General features: G+C 41.6%; 1 protein-coding gene across 1 annotated transcript in view; it reads left to right on the forward strand.

The window, feature by feature from the left end:
* The first annotated feature begins 3,025 nt into the window (after positions 1–3,025).
* LOC132821095 (myelin protein zero-like protein 1) overlaps positions 3,026–24,611 on the forward strand; it is a 49,921-nt gene continuing 28,335 nt past the window's right edge. The window contains exons 1-4 of the mRNA XM_060833618.1: positions 3,026–3,206; positions 8,315–8,481; positions 16,672–16,873; positions 19,378–19,504. Of these exons, the coding sequence (XP_060689601.1) occupies positions 3,167–3,206; positions 8,315–8,481; positions 16,672–16,873; positions 19,378–19,504 (536 nt within the window). The 5' untranslated portion in view covers positions 3,026–3,166. The remainder of the gene's footprint in view (positions 3,207–8,314; positions 8,482–16,671; positions 16,874–19,377; positions 19,505–24,611) is intronic.

The following is a 24,611-nucleotide window of genomic DNA, read 5'->3' on the forward strand; positions in this document are numbered from 1 at the left end:
CACTTTTTAGATTAGAATCAATCTAAACATCATGGCACAGACAGAGAACACAGGGAGCTAACACCTTCAACATATTGTCTCGCTAACACCAATTGTTACAGTTAACCTGAGAATGCAACTTTTTCTCTTTTTAAAAAAGTTTTGTGATTTACACATGAAAGAAGTGAAACCATCATGGTATTTGAACAGATGAAAGACTCAACAGACGATCAAGATAGTTTTCAATGTTTTTCAGATACAGCACACTGTAAACGTTTGCTATAAATTCTGTGCCTTAGATTTGTGCCCTCTACATAATTGACTATACTCAATCATGGAAAAGGCTGAATGGATAGTCCCCAGTTACCTGGATGAGTGCAGCCCAAACAACACTCGAGAAGCTTGATGCCATCCAGAACAAAGCGGCCCGCTTCATTGATGCTGCATCTATAAGCATCCACTCGCTCCACCACCACCACTCTGGAGCAGGAGTGTGTACTGTCCATAAGATGCACTGCAGGAATTCACCAAAGATCTTCAAACAGTACCTTCTAAACCCATGACTACTTCCATCTAGAAGAACAAGGGTAGTAGATATATGGGAATACCACCACCTTCAAGTTCCCCTCCAAGCCACTCACTATCCGGACTTGGAAATATATCACCGTTCCTTCACTGTGGCTGGGTGTAAATCCTGAAGTATCACCTACAGCACATGAACTGCAGCAGTTCAAGAAGGCAGCTCACCACCACCTTCTCAAGGGCAACTAAAGATGGGCGATAAACATTGGCCAGCCAGCCATGCCCACATCCCACAAAATGTATAAATAAAAAAAACAATAAGCCATGCCTACTTTTTGTTTCGTATTCATTCATGGGATGTGGGTGACACTGACTAGACTACTATTTATTGTCCATTCCTGGTTGCCTTTGAGAAGGAGGTGGTGAGTAGCTTTCTTAAATAGCGACAGTCCATTGGTAAAGGTACACCCTAAATGAGATTAAGGTTGGTGTTCCAGGATTTTGACCCAGTGACACAGAAGGATGTTCCTTTTCCATAATATGTTCCCAAATTAGGATGGTGATTGGCTGGGAGGGAAACTTGCAGATTGTGGTGCTCTCATATATCTGTTGCCTTTGTCCTTCTGGACGATAGTGGTCTTGGGTTTTGAAGATGCTATCAAAGGAGTATTGGTGAATTTCTGCTCTACGTCTTGTAGATGGCAGACAGTGCTGCTACTGAGGGTTGGTTGCAAAGGTTGTGTTGAGAGTATGTTGAGAGGGAGGGGTAGAGGGTTAGCAACAGAGGGGGAAGGGGCTCAGACAGGGGAATGGCAGAGAGGGGGGAGGAGCAAAGATGGGGAAGGGGCAGAGTGTTGGTAGAGGCATAGATGGAGAAGGGGCAGAGAGGGGGAGAGCTATGGAGGGGGCAGTCAGGCAATGGGGCCTTAGAGGTGTGGAGGGGAGGTGGCGCAAGGGAGGTGAGGTGAGAGATGTAGGACCAAATGGAGGTTGGAGAGAGGGCGTGTATGGGGGGGAAGAGGGGTGCACGTGGGTAGAGAGTGGTGTGCGGGTTAGCGGGAGGGAGAGGGAGTGTGTCAGGGTGTGCATGTTGGGGAAGACAGGCTGGATGTGGGGATTGCTTGCGGAGGAGTGGAGGGGTTTGCATGGTGGGGCGAGGGTATATACATGGGGATAGTTGGAATATGCATTGGGGTGAGTGGAGAAGAGTGAGGGATATGTGTGGGGGGTGCAATAGGTGTGTGTGTATGTGTGGGGGGGATGAGGGAGGTGTGCATGGGGGAGAAAGGGTGTGCATGGCAAGAGGGTGTGTGTATGGGGGAGAATGGGGAGAATGAAGGGTGTGTATGAGGGGGTAGTGTGTGTGGGAGAGTGAGAGGGGGCTGTGCATGGGAGTAGAGAGGGAGAATGAGGGAGGTGTGCACAGTGGGGGAGTGGAGGGAGAGTAAGTGTGCACGGCAGGCAAATGAGTTTGCACAAGGGGCAGAGGGGTGTTGCGTGTGTGGGGAGTGCGTGGGTAGAGTGAGAGTGTATGAGAGTTTACGGGAGTGAGGAGTTGTCGTGTGGGGAAAGGGGAGTGCATTGGGGAGAGTGCTAAAGTGGGGAGAGGTGTGTGTACGTGCGAGGTGGGGTGTGTGAGGGAAAGTGTTTTGGGGGGCTTGTGTGAAGATTGTATAGTGGAGGTATATGTGTGGGGGGGTGTGAGGGGCAGTTTATGGGGGAATGTAGAAGGGAGATGTGGGGTAGGGGAGTGTATTGGGGAGGTGTGTTTAGGTGCAGGGATTGTATTAGAAATAAGTGTTATGGGGTTGGGGGCGTGTATTAGGAATGAGTGGGGGAAGAGGGTGGGTGTGAGGAGTGGGGATATGTATTAGGAATGAGTAGGGAGTGGGAAGTGGGGAGCAGTGTGCGTTAGGAATGAGTGGGGGAGTGTGTGGGGGCTGCAGATGTGTATCAGGAATGTGAGTTTGGGGGGTGGGGGTGTATTAGGAATGAGTGGGGGAAGAGGCTATGTATTAGGAATGAGTGGGGGCAAAGATGGTGTGTATTAGGAATGAGTGGGGGTTGGGGGAGTGTATTAGGAATGAGTTGGGTGGATGGGTGGGGGTGTGTTTCAAATGGGGGATAGGGGCTGAAGATGTGTATTAGGAATGAGTTGGGGGTGGGGGGTATATTAGGAATGTGTGGGGGTGGTGGTGGGGGAGTGTATTAGGAATGAACGGGGTGGGATAGGGATGTGTATTAGGAATGAGTTGGGGTGGGGGGGTATATTAGGAATGTGTGGGGGTGGTGGTGGGGGAGTGTATTAGGAATGAACGGGGTGGGATAGGGATGTGTATTAGGAATGAGTTGGGGTGGGAGAGTGTATTAAGAACGAGTGTTTGGGGGGTGGCAGAGTTTATGGGAGAAGGGCTGTGTGTAGTGGGAGGAAGTGTGTGTTGCGGAAGGGGAATGTGTTAAGAATGAGTGTGTGTAAGGGGGGGGGGGGATTGTGTAGGGGGAAGAGGAGGAGGAGGAGGAAGTGTGTGTGTGTGTGTGTGTGAGTGAGGGGGAGGGGTGTAGAGAATCAGGAGCTGTGAGTAACAGAAGCCTAGTTTTCTGTGGCTTCTTTCTGCAATCGTTTTACTCACAGGAGAATGAGAGTGTGGAATCGTTTAAAATATGCATGGCGGGCTACTGGGATAGAATCTTCTTGCTGGCATTTGGTAAGAGATCGTGTTTGATGAATGGTAAAGTTCTTGTTCTTATATTCGATTGCGGTAATTTGACCTTTTTCCCCCTGTTAGTTACTGCCTTTGCTGTGAGCTATTGTATGTCGTGTAGTGAGATTGAAAATCAGTTGAGCACGGTTTTACCCTCTAAGTGTCTGCTGGTTATTTACCGTGAAGTCTGAAAGATCACTTTTTCGTTTTGGGTCAGGTTTTTCTCCATAGATTCTTGCATTGTTTGGCTGCAGCTGCCAGTCTGCGCTGGCGATTACAAAGACCATCTCGACCCAATAATTGTTTTGATACCACACCCAATGCTGCAATCGTTCTAAGTGGCATAATTAAAGCTAATTAGAAGTTTTTTTTCGTATAACTGTGCCCTGCATAGAATGCTAGAAACAACACATTGACAACCACATAGGTTTACATGTTGACTTTGTATTTTACAGTTTGCACTTACAATAATTCAGAGTACACTTTAGAATGTGATGAAATTCTCAAGCTGACCAATTAGCTATAGTGGTGCAGCAGCACCTCAATGCCTATACCATCTTAAACGTAGGTTTCTTTAAAGCTGTATGTAATTGTTGTACAAGGATGGTGCAACATTAAGCTATTTGACTTATTGTGTTTATGCTGGCAAGAAAGAGCCATCCATATGCCACATTCCAACTCTTCGTTTTGCTTGTACTTTAAGACAATAAGATGTAAGAATAGAAGTAGGCCATTCAGCCCATTGAGTCTGCTCCATCATTCAATGAGATTATGGCTGATCTTTTAATCTTCAACTCCACTTTCTTGCCTTTTCCCTATAACCTTTGATTCCCTTACATTGAATTAATCTTAACCTTGATTAAAAATCTGTGTCTTAACCTCGACAGGCCTGTGCAGTATTCCACAGATTCATTACCCTCAGAAGAAATTCCTCCTCATCACTGTCATAAATGTGCAATCTATATTCTGTGATTATACCCACTGGTAATAGTCTCTTCCAGATGTAGAAACAACCTTTCCACATCTACCCTGTAAGTCCCCTAAGAATCTTGTATGTTTCAACTAGGTTTTCTATCATTCTTCTAATTTCTAATGAGTACAGGCCCAACCTATTCTTTGTTCCTCATAAGACAGTCCCACCATATCTGATATCCATGTAGTGAACATTTTACGTTCTATCTGCAATGCCAGTATATTTTCCTTTAGATCAAGGGCAAACTGTTCACAATATTCACCTATGGTGTGACGCACTAAAAACATCAAGGTGTACAAGGACTTGTGCAGGAAACTGTTGAAGTAGAAGATCACTCTCATTAAATGGCAGTACAGGAATTCCTACTCCTATTTCTTTATTATGATTAATTACTTTTACCAATTACTCTAGGTCTGTGTTCTTCTCTACTGAGGAAAATTAGTCCTTTCAAATTTTATAAACATTATTAAATCTTCTCTTTTCTCTTATCCAAAACAAATCCCCCATCTAAACCTTCCTTCTTAGATAAAATGTCCAATTCTTAACAACATCTTTGTAAATCTCCTCTGTAACCTAGCTAGTGTGAATATATCCTCCTTGGAATTTGGTAACCAAAAGTGCACATATTGTAAAGCATTAATTAGACCATAGCCAGAGTTCAGTTCTCGAATTACATCTCTGCTTGTACTTTAACCCCTCAGATAACAATAGAATGTTGTATACGCTTTAATCGTTTTATCTATGTGTCCTGCTGTTTTCAAGGATATGTGGATATGCATTCCTAGGTCCTGCTGTTCTTCTGGACTTCTCCAGAATCCTGCTATTTCCCTGCTATGTTTGCCATCCCAAATGCATTGCCTCACAGTTCTCAAGATATAAATCCATTGTTCTGTAAACATAACCAGTTCATTCATATCTTCCTGTGGTCCACAGCTTTCAGTTGCATTATCAACCACAAAGCTAATTTTCATGTAAAATGCAAACTTTTCAAACATGTTCAAAGTCTAGATATTTATCAGAAAAAGAAAGTGACTGTGTATTGAGACCTGCACACCATCGCTGGAAATGGCCTTCCAGGTGGAGATCTTGTCTACTCACTGGCTGATTCACTTGCTGCAATCTATTGGTAATGGGTTGAAGGGCTGCGGAGAGAAGGTAGGAAAATTGGGGTGAGGATCATATCAGCAATGATTGAATGACAGAGCAGAGTCAATGGGCTGAATAGCCTAATTCTACTCCTACACTTTATTTGCTTGACTGGCACTGGAGCTAATATGGAGTTACTCAACAATGAGTCAGTGGATTCCCTCGAGCCCCTCCAAATGATCACTCATCTCCAAATAATGGAGCTCTAGGTGTTGGTTGTAGGATATTTGTATTGTTGCACTAAGGTCTGGCTCAAAGGTAGAAGACAGAGGCTGGTGGTGGAGGGTTGTTTTTCAGACTGAAGACCAGTGGAGTGCTACAAGGATCAGTGCTGGGTCCACTACTTTTCACCATTTATATAAATGATTTGGATGTGAGCATAAGAGGTATAGTTAGTACGTTTGCTGATGACGCCAAAATTGGAGATGTAGCGGACAGCGAAGAAAGTTATCTAAGGTTACAAGGGGGGGATCTTGATCAGATGGGTCAATGGGCTGAGGAGTGGCAGATGGAGTTTAATTCAGATAAATGCGAGGTGTTGCATTTTGGGAAAGCAAATCTTAGCAGGACGTATACTCTTAATTGTAATGTCCTTGGGAGTGTTGCTGAACAAAGACATCTTGGAGTGCAGGTTCATAGATCCTTGAAAGTGGAGTCGCAGGTAGATAAGCTAGTAAAGAAGGCGTTTAGTATGCTTTCCTTTATTGATCAGAGTTTTGAGTACAGGAGTTGGGAGGTCATGTTGCGACTGTACAGAATATTGGTTGGAATGTTGCTTGCAGTTCTGGTCTCCTTCCTATGAGACTTGAAAGGGTTCAGAAAAGATTTACAAGGATGTTGCCAGGATTGGAGGATTCGGGCTATAGGGAGAGGTTGAATACACTAGGGCTATTTTCCCTGGAGCGTTGGAGGCTGAGGGGTGACATTATAGAAGTTTATAAAATCATCAGGGGCATGGACAGGGTAATTAGACAAAGCTTTTTCATTGGAGTGGGGGAGTCTAGAACTAGAGGGCATAGGTTTAGGATGAGAGGGGAAAAATATAACAGAGACCTAAGGGCAACCTTTTCATGCTGAGGGTGGCATGTGTTTGGAATGAGCTGCCAGAGGAAGTGGTGGAGGCTGGTACAATTTAAAAGGATTCAGGATGGGTATATGATTAAGAAGGTTTTGGAGGGGGATATGGGCCAGGTGCTGGCAGGTGGGACTAGATTGAGTTGGGATATCTGGTCGGCATGGATGAGTTGGATCGAAGGGTCTGTTTCCGTGCTGTACATCTCTATGACTGTATATCCAGTCAGTTTTTCTGGATATTCGGACCCTATGCATGGGTGAGCATTTCGATCACCATTGTCTGGGCTAAGTCCACTGAATCCTCAGTGTGCTCACATAAGAGTACCTAGTATCTTTCCTGTCCTATGTAATTAATTATAGTTAATTACATTAAAGTTAATTTATTAAAGCCTTCTCAAAGTTTATCTGCAAAACTTAATAAAACTGCTGGGTTGAACTAGCTGACCAAGGAGTTCCAGGATATCTTGGCAAAAAACTATGCAGAAGATCTGAGTAAAATCTAGTGTCGAGGGAGATACTCTTTCCTTGGAGCAGGGCTACTGTTGTTCCACTGCCAAAAGGAAGGATGTCTGCCCCCTGAATAATTGGGTAACACAGATTGCTTCTCAAATGCGATCACAGGTTTGCTGGCCTGGATTTTGCTGTCAACAGCAAGGCAACATCCCTTGCTCCTGGCCTCGTAGAAAGCTTCACCAAACAGTCTCATAATCAGAATTCTGATTTCTCATCTTTCTGATGAAAGATCATCTTGACCCTGAAATGTTAATTCTGCTTATTTTGACCGGTGCTACCTGTCTGTTGAATATATCCAAGGTGTTTTGTTTTTACTGTAATTTTTTTTAGTGATTGTTCTATTTCTACTCAGAGATCCCTTTGTTTCTCTACCTAACAAACACTCTAACCTTCTAAGTTACAAGTGCCCTGCCCATTCTTCCAATGAAAATATCCTGTCTCATATTTTTCTGTTGAATTTCATTTGCTCATTCAACGAGTTTACTGAGATGTTCTTGTTGCATTTCTCCTCAACATTGATCATCAACTAACCCTTGCCTACCAGCCTAGTTGTCGTTTACAAATTTAGAAAGTATCTTTTATTACAGTGTCCATGCCATTAGTCTCGATTTGTAGAAAGCAGTGGCACCAGCACTGACCCTTGTGGAGTACCACTTGCATCTGCCACTCTGAATAAGTGCCCTTTACTACAACTCTGTGCTTTCTTGAAGTCAGTTAGCAATTCTTTCTGCCATTTGTCACCAACTCCCTATTTTGTAACCTATTAGTCTATAACGGCACCTTTATCCAAGTTCTTATTAAACACCAGATACATTAAATCTACTATAATGCCATTGTCTGCTCTGTTGCTTTAAAAAAAAACCAGTGAGATTGATCAAATAAGATTTTACATTCAATGGTGACTATGAAGTTAGTGCACTATTTTGGGAAAAAAATCTAGCTAGTCTTCATTCAACAGTAACTTATACTCAAAGATGAACAAGGTATGAGTGGAAGCTCCCACCAAATCATGGTTGCAAGAATGTTAGCAGTTTGCAGGAAGCTCGACAACATTCTTGAGGAGAGCAGACTCACAGATTGTATTGGATTTTTCAATTACATTGTACCTGCCTAAGTATTTAGTTGTTGTAAGTTTCAGTATTACCACACCATTTGGACTGTTGTGTGTAAATTCCTGTCATTACCGTTTTCAGTTTGTGTTTTATTTTAAGCCTCAGAAAAGAAGCAATCGGGTATTTATATGCATTGAACAATGCCAATGCTTTCAGTTTAAGAGAACTGGAGAAAACATACAAAAGTTATAATGATTGATTATAATTAGATTCAAAATATCTGAATAGGATTATATAACAAGAAATTCAGATACATTTACCCTTGAATGAGCAATTGTCTATTTTTCTTTCAGTAATCCACCCTATGTCTGGCTTTGAAATTTATGCAAAATCAGAAATGATCGTGGAAAATGGGACAGATGTCAGATTGTCATGTACATTTAAATCAAACAAGGTTGACCAAAGGACTTTGTCGGTTTATTGGAGTTTCAAACCAGGAACTGGTGGGAAAGATCAGCTTGTGAGTAATAGAGCTGGTATTTCAATGAGTATTGTAATGTCAACATCCTCTTTTAACTTATCAAATTCTTTAATTTGTGTTTTCTTTTAAATCACCATGGAATTATCAGTTCTGAGATGGTTCAAAGGAGCATGTAGGAGTTGAAGAGATATCTTCTTAAGAATATAAGTAACTTGGAGCAGGAATGGACCGTGTAGCCCATTAAGCCTGATCTTCCATTTCATACAACCATGGCTGATCTTCACTTTTCTTCACGTTCTCATTTCCTGAAGGATCAAACATTTGTCTATCACAGCCTTAATTGTTTTCACTGATGGTGCAGCCATATATCTCTAGAGCAGAGAAATCCAAAGGTTGACATTCTTTTGGATGAACAAGTTTCTCAGCTCAGTCCTAAATGATTAATCCTTTATCCAGAGATGGTGCTGCTGTGTTCTAGATTTCGTAGCAAGGGGAAACAATTTGTTTCTACACTCTGAAGCCCCTTTGTGTTTTGTGTGTTTCGATAAGAACACCAGTTCTGCTAAACTCCAGGGAATATAGCTCCAATTTCCTCAGCCGAAAACATCGCTTTCATCCCAGATAGCAATCAAGTGAGCCTTTACTGTACAATCTCCATTTAAACTACACTCTGCATTAAATAGACCAAAGGTACTCAATATTTTAGGTGTAGTGGCTCAGTGGTTAGCACTGCTGCCTCACAGCATCAGGGATCCGGATTTGATTCCAACCTCGGGGGGAACTGTCTGTATGAAGTTTGCACGTTGTCCCTGTGTCTGCATGGGTTTCCTCCGGGTGCTCTGGTTTCCTTCCACAATCCAAAGATGTGCATGTCAAGTGAATTGGCCATGCTAAATTGCCCATAGGGTTGAGTGCATTGGCCTGGGGTAAAAATTGGGTAGGGGAGTGGGTCTGGGTGGGTTACTGTTTGGAGAGTCAGTGTGGACTTGTTGGGCTGAAGGGCCTGTTTTTCATACTGTAGAGATTCTAGTCCCAACAAAACCCTGCATGATTATAGCAGGACTTCCTATATGCTTGCTGTACCTGTGTCCTAATTTTGTGTCCAAATATTAAGTACACCATAAGACGTCGAAGCAGAAATTAGGCCATTCAGCCCACTGGGCCTGCTCTGCCATTCAATCATGGCTGATAAGTTTCTCAGCCCCATTCTCCAGCTTTCTCTCTGTAACCTTTGAGGTTCTTGAGTATCAAGGCCATATCTATCTCAGTTTTAAATACACTCAATGACCTGGCCTCCACAGCCTTCTGTGGCAATGAATTCTATAGATTCACCACGCTCTGGTTGAAGAAGTTTCTCCTTATCTCTGTTCTAAAAGGTAGGCTGTGCGCTCAGGTCCTAGTCTGTCTGACCAATGGAAACATCTTCCCAACATCCACTCTGTCCAGGCAATTCACTATTTTGTAAGTTTCAATTAGATTCCCCGCACTCCCCTTTATCCTTCATCGAGTATAAACATAGAATCCTTAATTGTTCTCCATATGTTAAGCTTTTCATTCTTGGGACCATTCTTGTGAACCTCCTCTGAACATGCTGCAGAGCTAGTCCATTCTTCCTGAAATATAGGGCCCGAAACTGCACTCAATCTCTAAATGTGGTCTGACCAGAGCCTTATAGAGCCTCAGAAGTAGATACATTCCTGCTTTTCTATTTAAGTCCTCTGAAATTAAATGCCATCATTGCAATTGCCTTTGTAACTACTGACTCAACCTGCAAGTTTACCTTGAGAGAATCCTGGACTAGAAATCCCAAGTCTCTTTGCACTTCAGTCTTCTGAATTTTCTCCCCATTTCAAAAGGAGTCCATGCCTTTATGCCAGAGCTTTCCTGAATACCATACTTGGTTTGATTTAGTTTGACTTCAGTTCAGAAGATTAAAGTTTTCAGTTTGAGAGAACAGTCATCCCTGTAGAAAGATATAAGTTTGTGTGTCCCCAAGCTGAGAGAGTTTTGAAAATAAATTTCAGTGCTAACATTTTGAAGAGAGCTTTTCAAAAGTTCCCTCTATCATAAAGTGAAAAGTGAGGAAACTTGTTGATGATTACACAATATTCAACAACATTTGTGACTTGTCAGATATTGAATCAGTCCATATCTAAATGTCCAGGCTTGGCCTGACAAAGAGCAATGACATTCAGGCCACTCAAGTGCCAAGCAATGCCCATCTGAACTTAAGAACACAAAAATTAGGAGAGGAGTACAAAATTCAGCACCTTGAGCCTACTCCACTATTCAATACAGTCTTGACTGATCTCACCTCAGCCTCAACTTGACTTTACCGCCCGCTCTCCATAACCTTTGAACCTCTTGCTAATTTAAAATCTGTCCGTCTCCTCAAATTGAGTCAATGTTCTAGCATCCACTACACTCTGGGATAGTGAATTCCACAGATTCATGACCCTCTGAGAGAAGTGATTTCTCTAATCTGTTTTAATCTGTTACCCGTTGTGCTAAAATACAACCTTTTGTTGTACATTGCTCCACAAGAGGAAACATCCTCTTTACGCCCACTTTGGCAGTCCAATTTAGCATTTTGGAGGTTAAAAACAATGACTGAAGATGCTGGAAACCAGATTCTGACTCTTCCAGCACCACTAATCCACAATTTAGCATTTTGTATACCTCCATTAGATTGTCTCTCATTCTTCTAAACTCTAGAGAGCATAGGCTAAAACTATTCAATATCTCTTTGTAAGACAAACCCCTGTTTTCAGAAATCCATCTAGTGAACCACCTCTGAACTGCCTACAGTGCAACTCCTCAAGTAAGTAAGAGTCTAACCGTCATCTCTTGACGTTCAATGGAATTACCAAGACTGAAGTCTCCATTGTCAACATCCTGGTGGTTACCATTCAGCAGAATCTGAACTGAACTAGCCATCTAAATGCAATGGCTACAAGATATGGACCAGGAAATTACAAGCAGTCAGTCTAATCTTGGTGGTAGGGAAGCTGTTAGAAAGAATTCTAAGGTACAGAGCATATCTGCGCTTGAAGAGATGTGGATTAATCAGGGAAAGTAAGCATGGATTTGTTAAGGGATGGTCATGATTAGCAAATTTGATCAGTTGTTTTCAGAAGATAACCAGGAGTGTTGATGAGAGCAATGCATTCAATGTGGTTTACATGGATTTCAGCAAGGCCTTCATTAAAAACCCTTGTGACAGATTGGTCAGAGTCTATGGAATCCAAGAGAAGGTGGCATATTGGAACCAAAATTGGCTGAATAGCAGAAAGCAAAAGATGGTGGCAGAGGAATGTTTCTTGTGACTGGAAGTCTGTTTTCAATGGGAATCTGCAGGCCTCAGTTTTGGGCTCCCTGGTATTTGTAGTAGGCATTAAGGACGATGATTTAAATATAGGGCGTATGATGGCAAAGTTAATGGATGATTCAAAACTTGGTACAGTGGTAAATAGTGAGGAGGATAACCATAAACTGCAGGAGGATATTGGTTGACTAGGAAGAGTAGTAGTAAATGGAATTCAATCCGTTGAAGTGTGAAGTAATGCACTTAAGAAAGGTGAACAACGCAAGGCATTGCATGACAAATGGTAGACCCTGGAACGTACTGACAATTAGAGGGATCTTGGTGTATGTATCCACAATTCCCTGAAGGTAGCAGGTTAAGAAGGTGTCAGGATAGTGATCTTTATTAGCTAAGTGACAGAATACAAAAGCAAGGAAGTTATAAATATTTTATTAAACAAATTACAAAATAGTTCAGTTCACAAGAAAACATTTACAGCTGTACAAGAGACAGCAATTTTACAAGGGAGAGGAGCAGCACAGCTAGGCCCCAAACCCTACCGTTTGACCATTTTACAGGGAGATGAGGACAACCCTCAAATCCCAGTTCCACATTTAACAAGACAGTGACAATGACATTTGTACATTAAACAATACTGTTACATACAGAAGTGCAGACAATACAGACCCAGCAAGCCCCCACCCTTCCCACCTTTCGACCACTCTAAGGCAGCCCGCCCCTACCCACCTTCTGGCTCTCGGTCCACCCCAAGTTATATTGGAACTAAAGAAAACACCGATTGGGCCACAACGAGGGTAGTGCATGCAGTTCTGGCAGTCATATTAATGGGAAGGATGTCATTTTATTAGAGAGGGTACAGAGAAGATTTATTAGGGTGCTGCCTGGGCTGGGGAATCTCCACTTTGAGGAAAGATTGATTAAAATCATAGACTCATAGAGACGTACAGCACGGAAACAGACATTTGGTCCAATTCGTCTATGCCGACCAGATATCCCAACCCAATTTAGTCCCACCTGCCAGCACCTGACCCATATCCCACCAAACTCTTCCTATAGGCTGGGATTGTTTTCCTCAGAGCTGTGACAGTTGAGATGGGATCTGACAGGGGTATATATGTGACGGATCGAAAGGCATTTTTTCATTAGTAGAGGGGTCAATAACTTGGCTGCATAGATTTAGGGTAAGAGGTAGAAGGCTAAGACCTAAGGCTGAGGGGTCAGTGAATCTGGAATTTCCTCCCTAAAAAGGTAGTAAAGCCAGGAACTCTTGTAATATTGAAGAGTTATTTAGATATTCAGTTGTATTATCATAGGGTACAGAGCTATAGCCAGCAATGGGAAAATGGGATTAGTGTAGTCAGATCTGTGTTGACCAGGTTGTATTAGTGTAGTACATTAATCATGGCTCCCTTTAACCTTAATTAAAGTCAAATTGGCAAAGGTAGGCACAAGGAAGAGCTTATCATATGTATTCAGGACAATTTCTTGTATTGAAGAGTCATCTAGACTCGAAACATTCGCTTGCTTTCTTTCAATGGATGCTGCCAGACCTGTTGTGATATCCAGCGGTTTTTGCTTCCTGTATCAGTGTGTTGTAGATCCAACCAGGTTCAGTTTTGTTTTGGAGTTGGTAATGTGTAATGAGGAAGTTTTAATAAATGACCTCAGTGTAAAAGTCACTCTTATAGGGAACAGTGACCATAACCAGATAGAACTTAGCATTCTGTGTGAGAGTAAAAAACTTGGGTCAGAAATAAGTATGCTAAACTAAATAAGGGCAATTGCATAGGGATGAGGGCAGCATTGGCTGGAGTGGACTGGGAAAGAAGTTTATCAGAAAAGACAGATGAGGAACAATGACAAATATAAATGGTCCATGACTCACAGCAAACAAACATCCTCGTAAGGCTGATGGACTCAAACGGGATATAAAATTGCCATCGTCCCAGAGGACCACAGAATTGCTCTCACATTAAAATCATTACCAGTCATCTCTCTCTAATCTGAGGGTCACCACACTTAAGGCAAGGAGCAAGGCTGAGAAGGCAGGACATGTATGGTGACCTCAACAGTACAGGAATTGAACCCACATTGTCAGCATCACTCTGCATCACACACTAACCATCTAGCCAACTGAGCTAACATCCAAATGGATAAACTGACCATGGTTAACTAAAAGGCAACAAAATGACCCACGAAAGGGAGAAAATAAACTGATAGCAAACTAGCAAGCAATATATAAATGGACAGTCAGATTTTTGAAACATAAAACTAAAGGGAGAGTGGCCAAAGTGAACATGGTTGGAGAATTAACAGGAAACCAAGAAATGGCAGAGGATTTGAATAAGTACTTTTCATCATTGTTCATGGTACAGCACATTAATTGCAACCCAAAACTACTAAATAATCAAGAAGCAAAACAGGGAAAGGAAATAAATGCAGTGACTATCACTAGAGAAAAGGGCTAAATGTCAGTAGGTTACTTGCACCTGATGGGTTGCATCTTGGGATCTTGAAGGAATTAGCCACAGAGATAGTGGATGCACTTGGAATCGTCCAACATTCCTTTGATTCTGGAAAGGACCCAGAGGACTAGAAAACTGCCATTGTAATACAGTTAAAAATCACACAATACCAGGTTATAGTCCAAAAGGTTTAATTGGAAGCACTAGCTTTCGGAGCACGGCTCCTTCATCAGGTAGCTAGGGGGTGCCGGATCACACGACACAGAATTTATAGTAAAAGATCAAAGTGTTATACAACTGATGTGATGTTTTGAACAAACCTAAATTGCTGTTAAGTCTTAATCACTTGGAATGTGTTGCAGGTTTGATTAATATGTAAATCCCAGACATCTTCCAAGTCACATTTCTGAGATAACTTAAGGTTTTATTAAAAGAAAAATGACATCTCAGCTCAGACAATCCATTAAAGGAGTGGGGTTAGACAAAGGAGCAGTGCTCTGAAAGCTTGTACTTCCAAATAGATCTGTTGGACTATCGCCTGGCGTTGTGTGATTTTTAACTATGTCGTCCAGTCCAAACTGGCACCTCCACATCATTGTAACACTGACAATTCAAAAAGGGAGGCAGTGGTATTCAGGACAAAGTCAAATGTAGTGAAAGCTACTTGAAAGATGGAACACCCAAGAGGCTGAATGACCGATTTATTCAACCTGACTTGTCTCCATTTTTGATGCTCCAGTGCCAAGTAAAATAATTATTTGCTTTCACGCTCCTCTCTGCTCCCTTTTAATTGCAAGGGACAGAGACTTAAAAGGAAAGGATATGTCCATCAAATGTTTTGCCATGTATCGCCAGAAGTGCTTAGATCATAGAAAGCACTATCTGATCCTCCTTTTGTTTGCTAGCTGCTATTACTATCATTATTACTGCCACTGGGCTAAATTTCCTCTTGGGTCCCAGATTTCCTAACCCTGAATGTCATATAGGTGTTGTTTTTCTCCCATCATCTCTCAGCCCCTCTCCAAACTCATCTTTTCTATGAAAGTCACCTCATCCAGTCTCGACTATATTTCCATAAAACTGCTGCCACCCAACATAACCACTTAGACTGCAGATTAGCTGATTGTCTTAAACTAATTATCACCCTGCCCTAGCCACGCTGAAAAGCCAACACTTGCCTTAAAGTCCTTATGAATTACTGCCCCATTTCCAACCACTTTAACCTCCCTAAAGTACTTCCAAACCTGTGATTTGTTTTCAGAATTCCATGTTTGAATCATTTTCAGTTAGGTTTCTGAAGTGGCCTTAGCAAATTCACAAATGACATATACTGCCTTTGACATGTTTGAACACGCTGCCCTCCATTATGCTCCCATAGTTTTGATTTTTTGTAACCAGTAGGAACAATCTCTCCAGCCCATTCAGAGTCTTGTACATTTGAATGAGATCATCTCTTATCCTTCTAAACTGCAGAGAATGTAGAACCAATTTACTCTGTCGAGAACAACCTTCCTACGCCAGGGACCTATTTAATGAAGCTTCCCTATATCCCCTCCAGTTCAAGTATAACCTTAGCATGTTCCATTCACTGTAACTTTTGTCCCTGTCTACCTCTAAGTTCCACCAGCTCCCCAGCCCTCCAAAATATCTACGCTCCTTTAATTCTAGTTTATTGATTCTTGATTTGAATCACTCCATTGTTGGTGGCAGTGCCTTGAATCACTTCAGCCTTGAACTGAGGAATTCTCTCCTTACACCTTTCCTAAGATGCTCCTAAACATGCATCTTTTCTAATTAAATATTTCATCATTTGACCCAATATCTTCTTATCTGGTTCTGTGTCATTTGTTTTATAATGCTTCTGTGAGAATGCTTTGTGTTTTTAATGACATTAGAAGCACTGTAAAATATAAATGATCATTTTATGGGTCACGTTAGTTTGCTTCTGCTTTTACATGCAGCTGCTTACATAATTACTGATTGAATGTCATTTGATTTTTCATCATGTGATGAGAGTTCTTGAGCCAAGGTCAGAGGCCATTCCACACAGCACACAGATCTTATACAAGTGCCTGTTGGCATCCATGTGACTGGCATTCTGAGGAACAGTACTTGTTCTGAGATTTGTAAACAAGGAGAGAACTGCAGTTCCATAAGTTCATGCAAACAATGAGAACTTCTACCTCCTTATAACTACTCCAGAATTAATTTTCTCTTGTTCTTGAAGTATGATAAACTGCTTGTTAAGTAAGCCTTGGAAAGTTAGGTATTCCATATCATTTATTATACATTTGGTCTATCTGAGTACCTTCACTTTGTAACCATTGAAAATTGAATATAAAACTCAACAATTGTTTATTGAAGATTTATTGATAAGATAATTGATTAATGAATAATATTTTTGAAATGTGACTTCATCCATTCTATCTTTTTGGACAGATATTATATTATTTAGCAGGACAATCCAAGTCTCAATTTCCTGACCGCATTGCTTGGGACGGTAACATCAACAAGAGCGATGTTTCCATTATTATAAAGAATATTGATTTTAAAGATAATGGAACTTATACCTGTCAAGTGATTAATCCATTTGACTACAGTAAGACTGCTGCAGAAATTCTCTTGAGTGTTGTTGAACAAGGTGAGCAAAAAATATCAAGCCATTTTTAATATTTTCTTCCTGAATGTTAATGTTTATGCGGACTCATCACAAATTGTGGCATATTGGAGATGCTGAGTTATTAAATCCATAATCCTGCCTGCTCAGCTGGACATATTGAAGAAAATCTTATTTATCTTTTAGAGGAAGAGCTATAAATCCTTCCATCTAGGATACTACGGATGTTGGAAACATTAATTAAAAATGTAACCTCAGTCATCATTTGAGAGAACAAAAATGTTGATGTTTGGGGTATGATCTGGATCTGAAATGGCGCTGTCTATTCTCTTCGCTGATGCTGCTTTGGCTTGCTGTACAATTGTTGCACATAAGAACAAAAGAAATAGGAGGAGGAAGAGTAGTTTATGAAGCCCTGAAACCTGCCCTGCCACCCTAGAAGGAGAAAGTGAGTACTGCAGATGCTGGAGAGTCAGAAAAATGTGTTGCTGGAAAAGCACAGCTGGTCAAGCAGCATCCGAGGAGCAGGAGAGTTGACGTTTTGGGCAGAAATTCTTCATCAGGAAAGTGGAGGGGGAGGGGGAGGGGGGGAGGAGGATGAGAAATAAATGTGGGGGTGCGGTAAGGTAGCTGGGAAGATAATAGGTGGATACAAGTGGGGAGGTTATTGTAATAGGTTGGTGGGGAGGGTGGAGAACATAGGTGGAAAGAAGATGGACAGGTCAAGAGGGTGGCACTGAGTTGGCGAGTTGGACCTGGGATAAAGTTAGGGGAGTGGAAATTTGGGAACTCGTGAAGTCAATGTTAATGCCGTGTGGTTGAAGGGTCCCCTGGCAGAAGATGAGGCATTCTTCCACCAGTTGGTGGGTGGCTTTGATTTGGTGGTGGAGGGGGCCAAGACTTGCACATCCTTGAGGGAATGGGAGGGTGAGTTGAGGTGGTCAGCCACAGGGCGGTGGGGTTATTTGATGTGTGTGTCCCAGGGATATTCATTGAAATGTTCCGAGTTGGCGTTCTAGCTCCCTGATGTAAAAGAGACCACATCAAGAGCAGTGGACACAGTAAGTGAGGTGGGTGTAGGTACTGGAAAATCTCTGCTGGATGTGAAAAGATCCTTTGGGACTTTGGATGGAGATGAGGAGGAGGCGTGGGTACAGGTTTTACACCTCATGCAGTGGCAAGGGAAGGTGCCTGGTATGGAGGGTGTATTGGTGGGGAGGCATGGACCTAACAAGGGAGTTGGGAAGGGAATGGTCTCTGTGGAATACGGATAGAGGGGAGGGAAATATATCTCTGGTGGTGGGACCTGACTATAGGTGGTGGGACCTGACTGAGGATAATGAGCTGTATCCGGAGATTAGTGGGGTGGAAGATGAGAACTAGGGTATTTGATCCTTGTTGCGGTTAAAGGAGTGGTTTTGAGGGCCCCCTTAGCTAATTGATTTTTGTTTTTCATAAATCTATATGCCTCCTCATTAAATGCTTTCCGTGATTTAATTTCTACAACTATCTGGGGTAGAGAATTGCAGATATTTACTATCCTTCAGGAGAATAAATTGTTTTGCATCTCAATATTAAATTAGTGTTTCCTTATTCTATAACCATGTCTCCTAATTTGAGATTTCTCCACTAGTGGAAACATCTTCTCAAAATCTAGCCTGTTAAGCCCCTCAGAATCTTTATGTTTCAGTAAGATCAACCCTCATTTTTCTAAACTCAGAACTCAACTTTTCTAAAGGCTCAACCTTTTTAGCTGTCCTCAATAACTCAATCCCTTCAACACAGAAGCCAAACTAGAGAATCTCTTTGAACTGCCTCCAATCCTTTCCTAAATACTCTACACAGTACTCCAGGTGCAATCTCACCAAAACCCTGTACAGTCCTAACAAAATTCTCCTATTTTTAAAACCTAAAATACATTAATTCTGAGTGTCTGCCTTCTGTGTGTGGATCAAAATTCAGTCTACGCTAATGCATTACCCTCAATACCATGAGCTCCTGTCTCGTAGCACCTTATCACATGCCAAATGGAAATCCAAACACAGTGCATCCATCAGTTCCCCTTTATCAATTCTGCTTGCTACATCCTCAAACAGCTTGAGCAGATTTTTGAACGTGATTTTCCTTTCATTAAACTCTACTGAATCTGATTGCATTAAGCTTTACTAAATATCTGAATATGTCTTCCTTAATAATGGACCCTAGCATTTTCCCAGCAACAGACATTCAGCTGACTGGCCTGTAGTTTATTGTTTTCTGCCAACCTGGCTTCTTAACAGGGATGTTGCATTAGCAATTTTCCAATCTACTGGAATCATTCGAAAATCCAATGAGTTCAGGAATATTTCAACAAATGCCATGTTCTGTACTTAGTGGAATTTGTGGTATTCTGTTTAAGATAACCCAAAATTCCTAATTGTATTTGCTTGTGAGTGCACTTCAGCAGTAACTCTATTTGAAATGTGTTTGGGGGAAACACCAAAAATATTTTAAAAATCATTCAGATATAATTTTGTTCTTTTTTCCAGGTTCTTTACCCGAACATTCCATCATTGCAGGTGCAGTCATCGGAGCAGTTGTAGGATTACTGCTAATTATTGGCATTTTGTGCTTTATCAAGAGAAAGAAAGATAGTCAACGGAATGCTTATAATAGGTAACTCTTTCTAAACTAAACATAAATAACAGCAAATGATAATATGTGAGTTCAGCATTGTAATTTGTTTTTCTTTTATGGAATATGGATGATGCTTGCTAAGTCATTTCAGAAAGTAATTAAGAGTCAATTGTATTGATGTGGGTCTGGAGTCACATCTCAGCCAGGCCAGGCAAACAGTACTTTCCTTCCTTAGAAGAAATTATTAAAAACCCACCTGGTTTATTAATAAACAGTTTCTTGGACACCATCACTGAGATCAGCTTCAATTTTCAATTCTATTAATTGAATTTAAATTCTACCAGCTGAAACAATGGGATATGATAACAGTGGCACCAGATTATGAACCAGAGCTACTGGATTACTAGTCCAGGAACATTTCCTGCTATGCTACCAGTTCCCCTTAAATAAGCAATTGAGCTTCTGTTTAAAACTGTGGCTGATTCCGATTAAATTGTGTGCATATCCAAATTTATTTTCTCTTAAACTTAAAATACTTGTAGCCAATGTTTACTTATCCAATTTCTCACAATTAATCAACTTTTATATTTGCATTTTCAATTTGCAAGCCGTCTTTACTTATTTGGAATCTATGGCATGGAGTGTATACATATGCTCTGTTTTAACTCCATTTTGATCAGTAGGCTAATAAAGAAGGTACATATAGCACTTTACAGTGGTTAACTTTGGATCATGATTATCAAAGCAAACTATGGTTGTTTCTCCCCATTTTCATAGGTAAGCATGTTAAAACCAATTCCAACAATCCTCACCCTTGTCTGAAATCTGCACAGAAGAAGAATTAAATCTAGAATCTTTCCTATCTGTTTGGATCAGCAGATACATTTTTCATAATTAGGAAAAGCATCACCGCGTATTTCTATTAAATTTATGGTTAGCTCCTTTTCTTCTGTTTTTAAACCAAAGTAAATTTAAATATTACCAGCTGTTAGTTACTGGTTGCATAGAAACCATATTTCAATGGAGCACTTCATGTATGCTTATTAATTAGTTTCAATCATTGCAACCAAAATATTGACCACAGCGTTCAAGAGTGGAATACTGAGTTCATTTCTGGTCTCCCTGCTATAGGAAGGATGTTGTGAAATTTGAAAGGGTTCAGAAAAGATTCACAAGGATGTTGCCAGGGTTGGAGGGTTTTTGAGCTGTATGGAGAGGCTGAATCGGCTGGGGCTGTTTTCCCTGGACTGTTGGGGGCTGAGGGATGACCTTATAAAGATTTATTGAGGCGCATAGATAGGTTGAACAGCCAAGGTCTTTTTTTTTCCCCCCAGAGTAGGGGAAGTCCTAATCTAGAGGTGAGTGGGGAAAGATTTAAAAGGGGCTTAAGGGGCAACTCTTTCACACAGAGGGTGGTGCGTGTATAGAATGAGCTGCCAGAGGAGGTGGTGGAGACTGGTACAATTACAACATTTCAAAGGCATCTCGATGGGCACATTAATAAGAACGGTTTAGTAAGATATGGGCCACATGTTGGCAAATGGGACTAGATTAGTTTAGGATATCTGGTCAGCATGGATGAGTTGGACCAAAAGGTCTGTAGCTGTGCTGTACATCTCAATGACTATGACTCTAAGTGAATGATAAACATGTATTGTGCACAAGTTTTAACTTCTAAGTTTACTTTGGCTGTAATCTGTCAAGATTATTTTACTTTTTTTAAATGCACACAGTTAATATCAATCAAGGTACCTGTAGAGATCCTCCTGAGGTGCATTATCTCTCTAAGCTGTTTAGCTGTGCACATGCAATCAGGCTATCAACACTGTTCACACCATTGACTTCTGGTTCTGGAAGTTGCTGCCATGCACAGACCTCTAACAAGTTGGCAGGAACGCTGTCCCTGACTACTTGTGGAATTTAGTCAGCCAGGACCTGAGTCATAGCCTGTGGAAACCCCCAGGAATTGGATTAAATGACCTCATCCAGGTTGTGATAGAAGACACCACAGGTTGGTTCGATGAGTTGTGGAGTAGATGAGTGGAGAAAGTGACTACTGCAGATGCTGGAGATCAGAGTCGAGAGTGTGGTGCTGGAAAAGCACAACAGGTCAGGCAGCATCTGAGGAGCAGGAGCATCAATGTTTCAGGCATAAGTTCTTCATCAGGAATGAGGTTTGTGGACCAGGGAGCTGAGAGATAAATGGGAGGGGGGTGTGGAGCTGGGGAGAAGGTAGCTAAGAAAGCGATAGGTGGATGAAGGTGATGGAGAAGCTGCTGGACAGGTCAGGAGGACGGTACTGAGTTGGAGGCTTGGGACTGGGATAATGTGGAGGGATGGGAAATTAGGAAACTGATGAAATCCACATTGATCCCATGTGGCTGCAGAGTCCCAAGGCAGAATATGAATGTCCTTCCCCTTGGCATCGAGTCGTAACGGTTTGGCGCTGGAGGAAGTCCTGGACCTGCATGTCCTTGGCAGGGTGGGAGGGGGAGTTAAAGTGTTCAGCTACAGAGCAGTGGGGTTGGTGGGTGCGGGCATCCCAGAGATGTTCGCGGAAACATCTCACACGCAAGAAGGGGTTCCATCTCTCAGATGTACAGGAGAACACATCAGCTGCAACGGATTCAGTAGGTGACATTTGTAAAGGTACAGGTAAATTTCTGTCACATGTGGAAGGCTCCTTTGGGGCCTTGGACAGAGGTGAGGGGAGTGGTGTGGGCACAGGTTTTGCAATTCCTGCGGTGGCAGGGGAAGGTGTGGGGTGTGTGCTGCCAGGGGTCTTGACCTGACGAAGGAGTTGTGGAGGGAATGGTCTCTCCGGAACACTGATAGGGGTAGGGAAGGAAATATTTCTCAGGTGGTGGGGTCTGTTTGCAGGTGGCGGAGGATGATGCAATTTATGCAGAGGTTGGTCGGGGTGGAAGGTGAGGACCGGAGGGGGGTGCTGTCCTTGTTGCATTGGGAGGGGTGGGTTTCAAGGGGGGTGGATGCACTGGAGGGCATCGTCAACTACGTGGGAAGGGAAATTGTGATCTTGGAAGAAGGAGGCCATCTGGGATTTCCTAAGGTGGAATTGGTTGTCTTGGGAACAGATGTGGCGGAGGCAGAGGAATTGGCAATAAGGGATGGTGTTTTTACAGGAGGTAGGGTGAAAGGAGGTGGCATCTAGGTAGCTGTGGGAATTGGTGGGCTTGTAGTAGATGAATGGCCAGAGTTCCTGCATTGGAAATGTAGGTGTGCATTTACTGCCTGCTTAGTCTCAAAACTTGCATAAGTCAAGGCTTTATGATTCTCTAAAGAATAAGACCGGATTTGTGCTCCTTTTAGTTGGATTATCTGTTAAGCACATTGAAAGTTCACGTGACCACATGGACTTTTTTTTGTTTAATTTCACAGAAACTACCTTAATACATAGGATGCATCTGTTATCATGTACTGCTCTCTGGTCAGTATATTTCAATTCCAGCAAGGAAGGCAACATTACTTGACTTAATTGTGAGACAATAAATAATTTGAAAATAGGAGAACAATTGGAAGATAATGATGAAGAGAAAGTTCTAATCTAAGAATAGGACAGAATAGCACAATTGATGATAATGATTGTTACAACTGATTCCAAAGGAGTGAACTAAATCTGTTCTTGTGCCACTCCTTGGCAGTTTAAACTGTGTAACTATATGTAGTGCTACCAGTCTTTAAAACTAATACACAGCAATATACTCTGTGAAGTGTTATCTTAGAAGTACTTTGGCAAAGTAATAGGTAAGTTTCTAAAACAAAAATGATTTGCAGATTGTCCCAAATGCTGATATGTAGCCAAGCTCACTTTTCATACAAGGTGTTGACACCGATGTATCTTCCTCAATCAGTTACAGAGAGCTGACCTATTTTTATGTGGAGATAGTAGATTTCTGATTTTCCTTTAAGAATGTTTGATTGTGACGATGAAAATTTCTAGGTAGCCTCCACTTGGGATGACGTGGTCTTCCTGTAGGTTTTTAAGTCAAACTTTGAGAGGGGTTTTGGAGAAAAGAGGGCAAAGGTTGTTGCTCCATCAAGTTAATCTCTGACTTTGTTCAAATCCAGATGCTTCATCGCACCCACAAACTGGGTCATGTGACCTCTCTGAAAGTATTGTAGACTCAAGTGACTCCAATCAAACAGCTTGTGTTCATTGTAAATGCAACATTTTCCCTACTGTAGCCAGCCCCTTTACATTGCAAAATGTCTTTTCCAAAAAGGGCAAGATATGGGTATGTCCAGTAAATTATATTCTAAATGAAATCTAGAACAGAATAACCTATTTATAATTTAAACAATATGGAATTTTAAGGTCTTGTGGCAAGATGGAAAATAATACCCACCTACAATGTACAAATGTAAAAGAAAATTGAATATTATGAGCAATGTAATTTTTATACTATTGCAACAGTGCCTGCGCTTGGATGATTTATGGCTTTTCACCTATAATTTTATCTGTGCAAACATTTCCTGACCTTCACCATTTCATCAGGTAATCACATTCACAATCCAGCTTTTACACATTGAGAAGGAATGATCTAATGATGACATATGTTCAGAAGTTGAATACAAATTTCATGTGTTGGTGTAAAGCTCGAGTTACCATGTGTAAATTGGCAGCCATGGCAGACCCAATTCTCCTACCGCGCTTTCCTGCTATTCTGGACAATTTCTGATATTGTAGTATCCCATTTCTTCCCCATCTTGCTATCAGAGTGAATAATGTGCATTACAAATTTTAAAGTCTATATAATGTCAAAGTATAGTCATTTAAATTGTCAGACAGCCCCACAATTTACCTCCTTAATTCCTGTTTACTCTTGCTGTTCTTAAGTGCTCTGCATTAGTGTGAACCAAGATTGTGACAGTGTTACACCTCTTGTGGCCTGAACCATGGCCTTTTTGATGTGTTTCCCTCCAATCTCTTAAAAGCCCTGTCAAGAAGCCCTGATATAGTCAGTTTTAAATTCACAGTAAAGTGAATACAGTGTTTATTGAACTCAATAAATTTTAAGTTATGCAGCATCTATTCACAATGCAAAAGGAGGAATAAACTGCATTTACATCAGCAGGAAACCAGCTTAGTTAAGTAAAATCAATTTTCAGCTATACTGCAGGCTTC

This window comes from Hemiscyllium ocellatum, chromosome 12 (assembly GCF_020745735.1).
Source record: "Hemiscyllium ocellatum isolate sHemOce1 chromosome 12, sHemOce1.pat.X.cur, whole genome shotgun sequence".
Lineage (NCBI taxonomy): Eukaryota > Metazoa > Chordata > Chondrichthyes > Orectolobiformes > Hemiscylliidae > Hemiscyllium > Hemiscyllium ocellatum.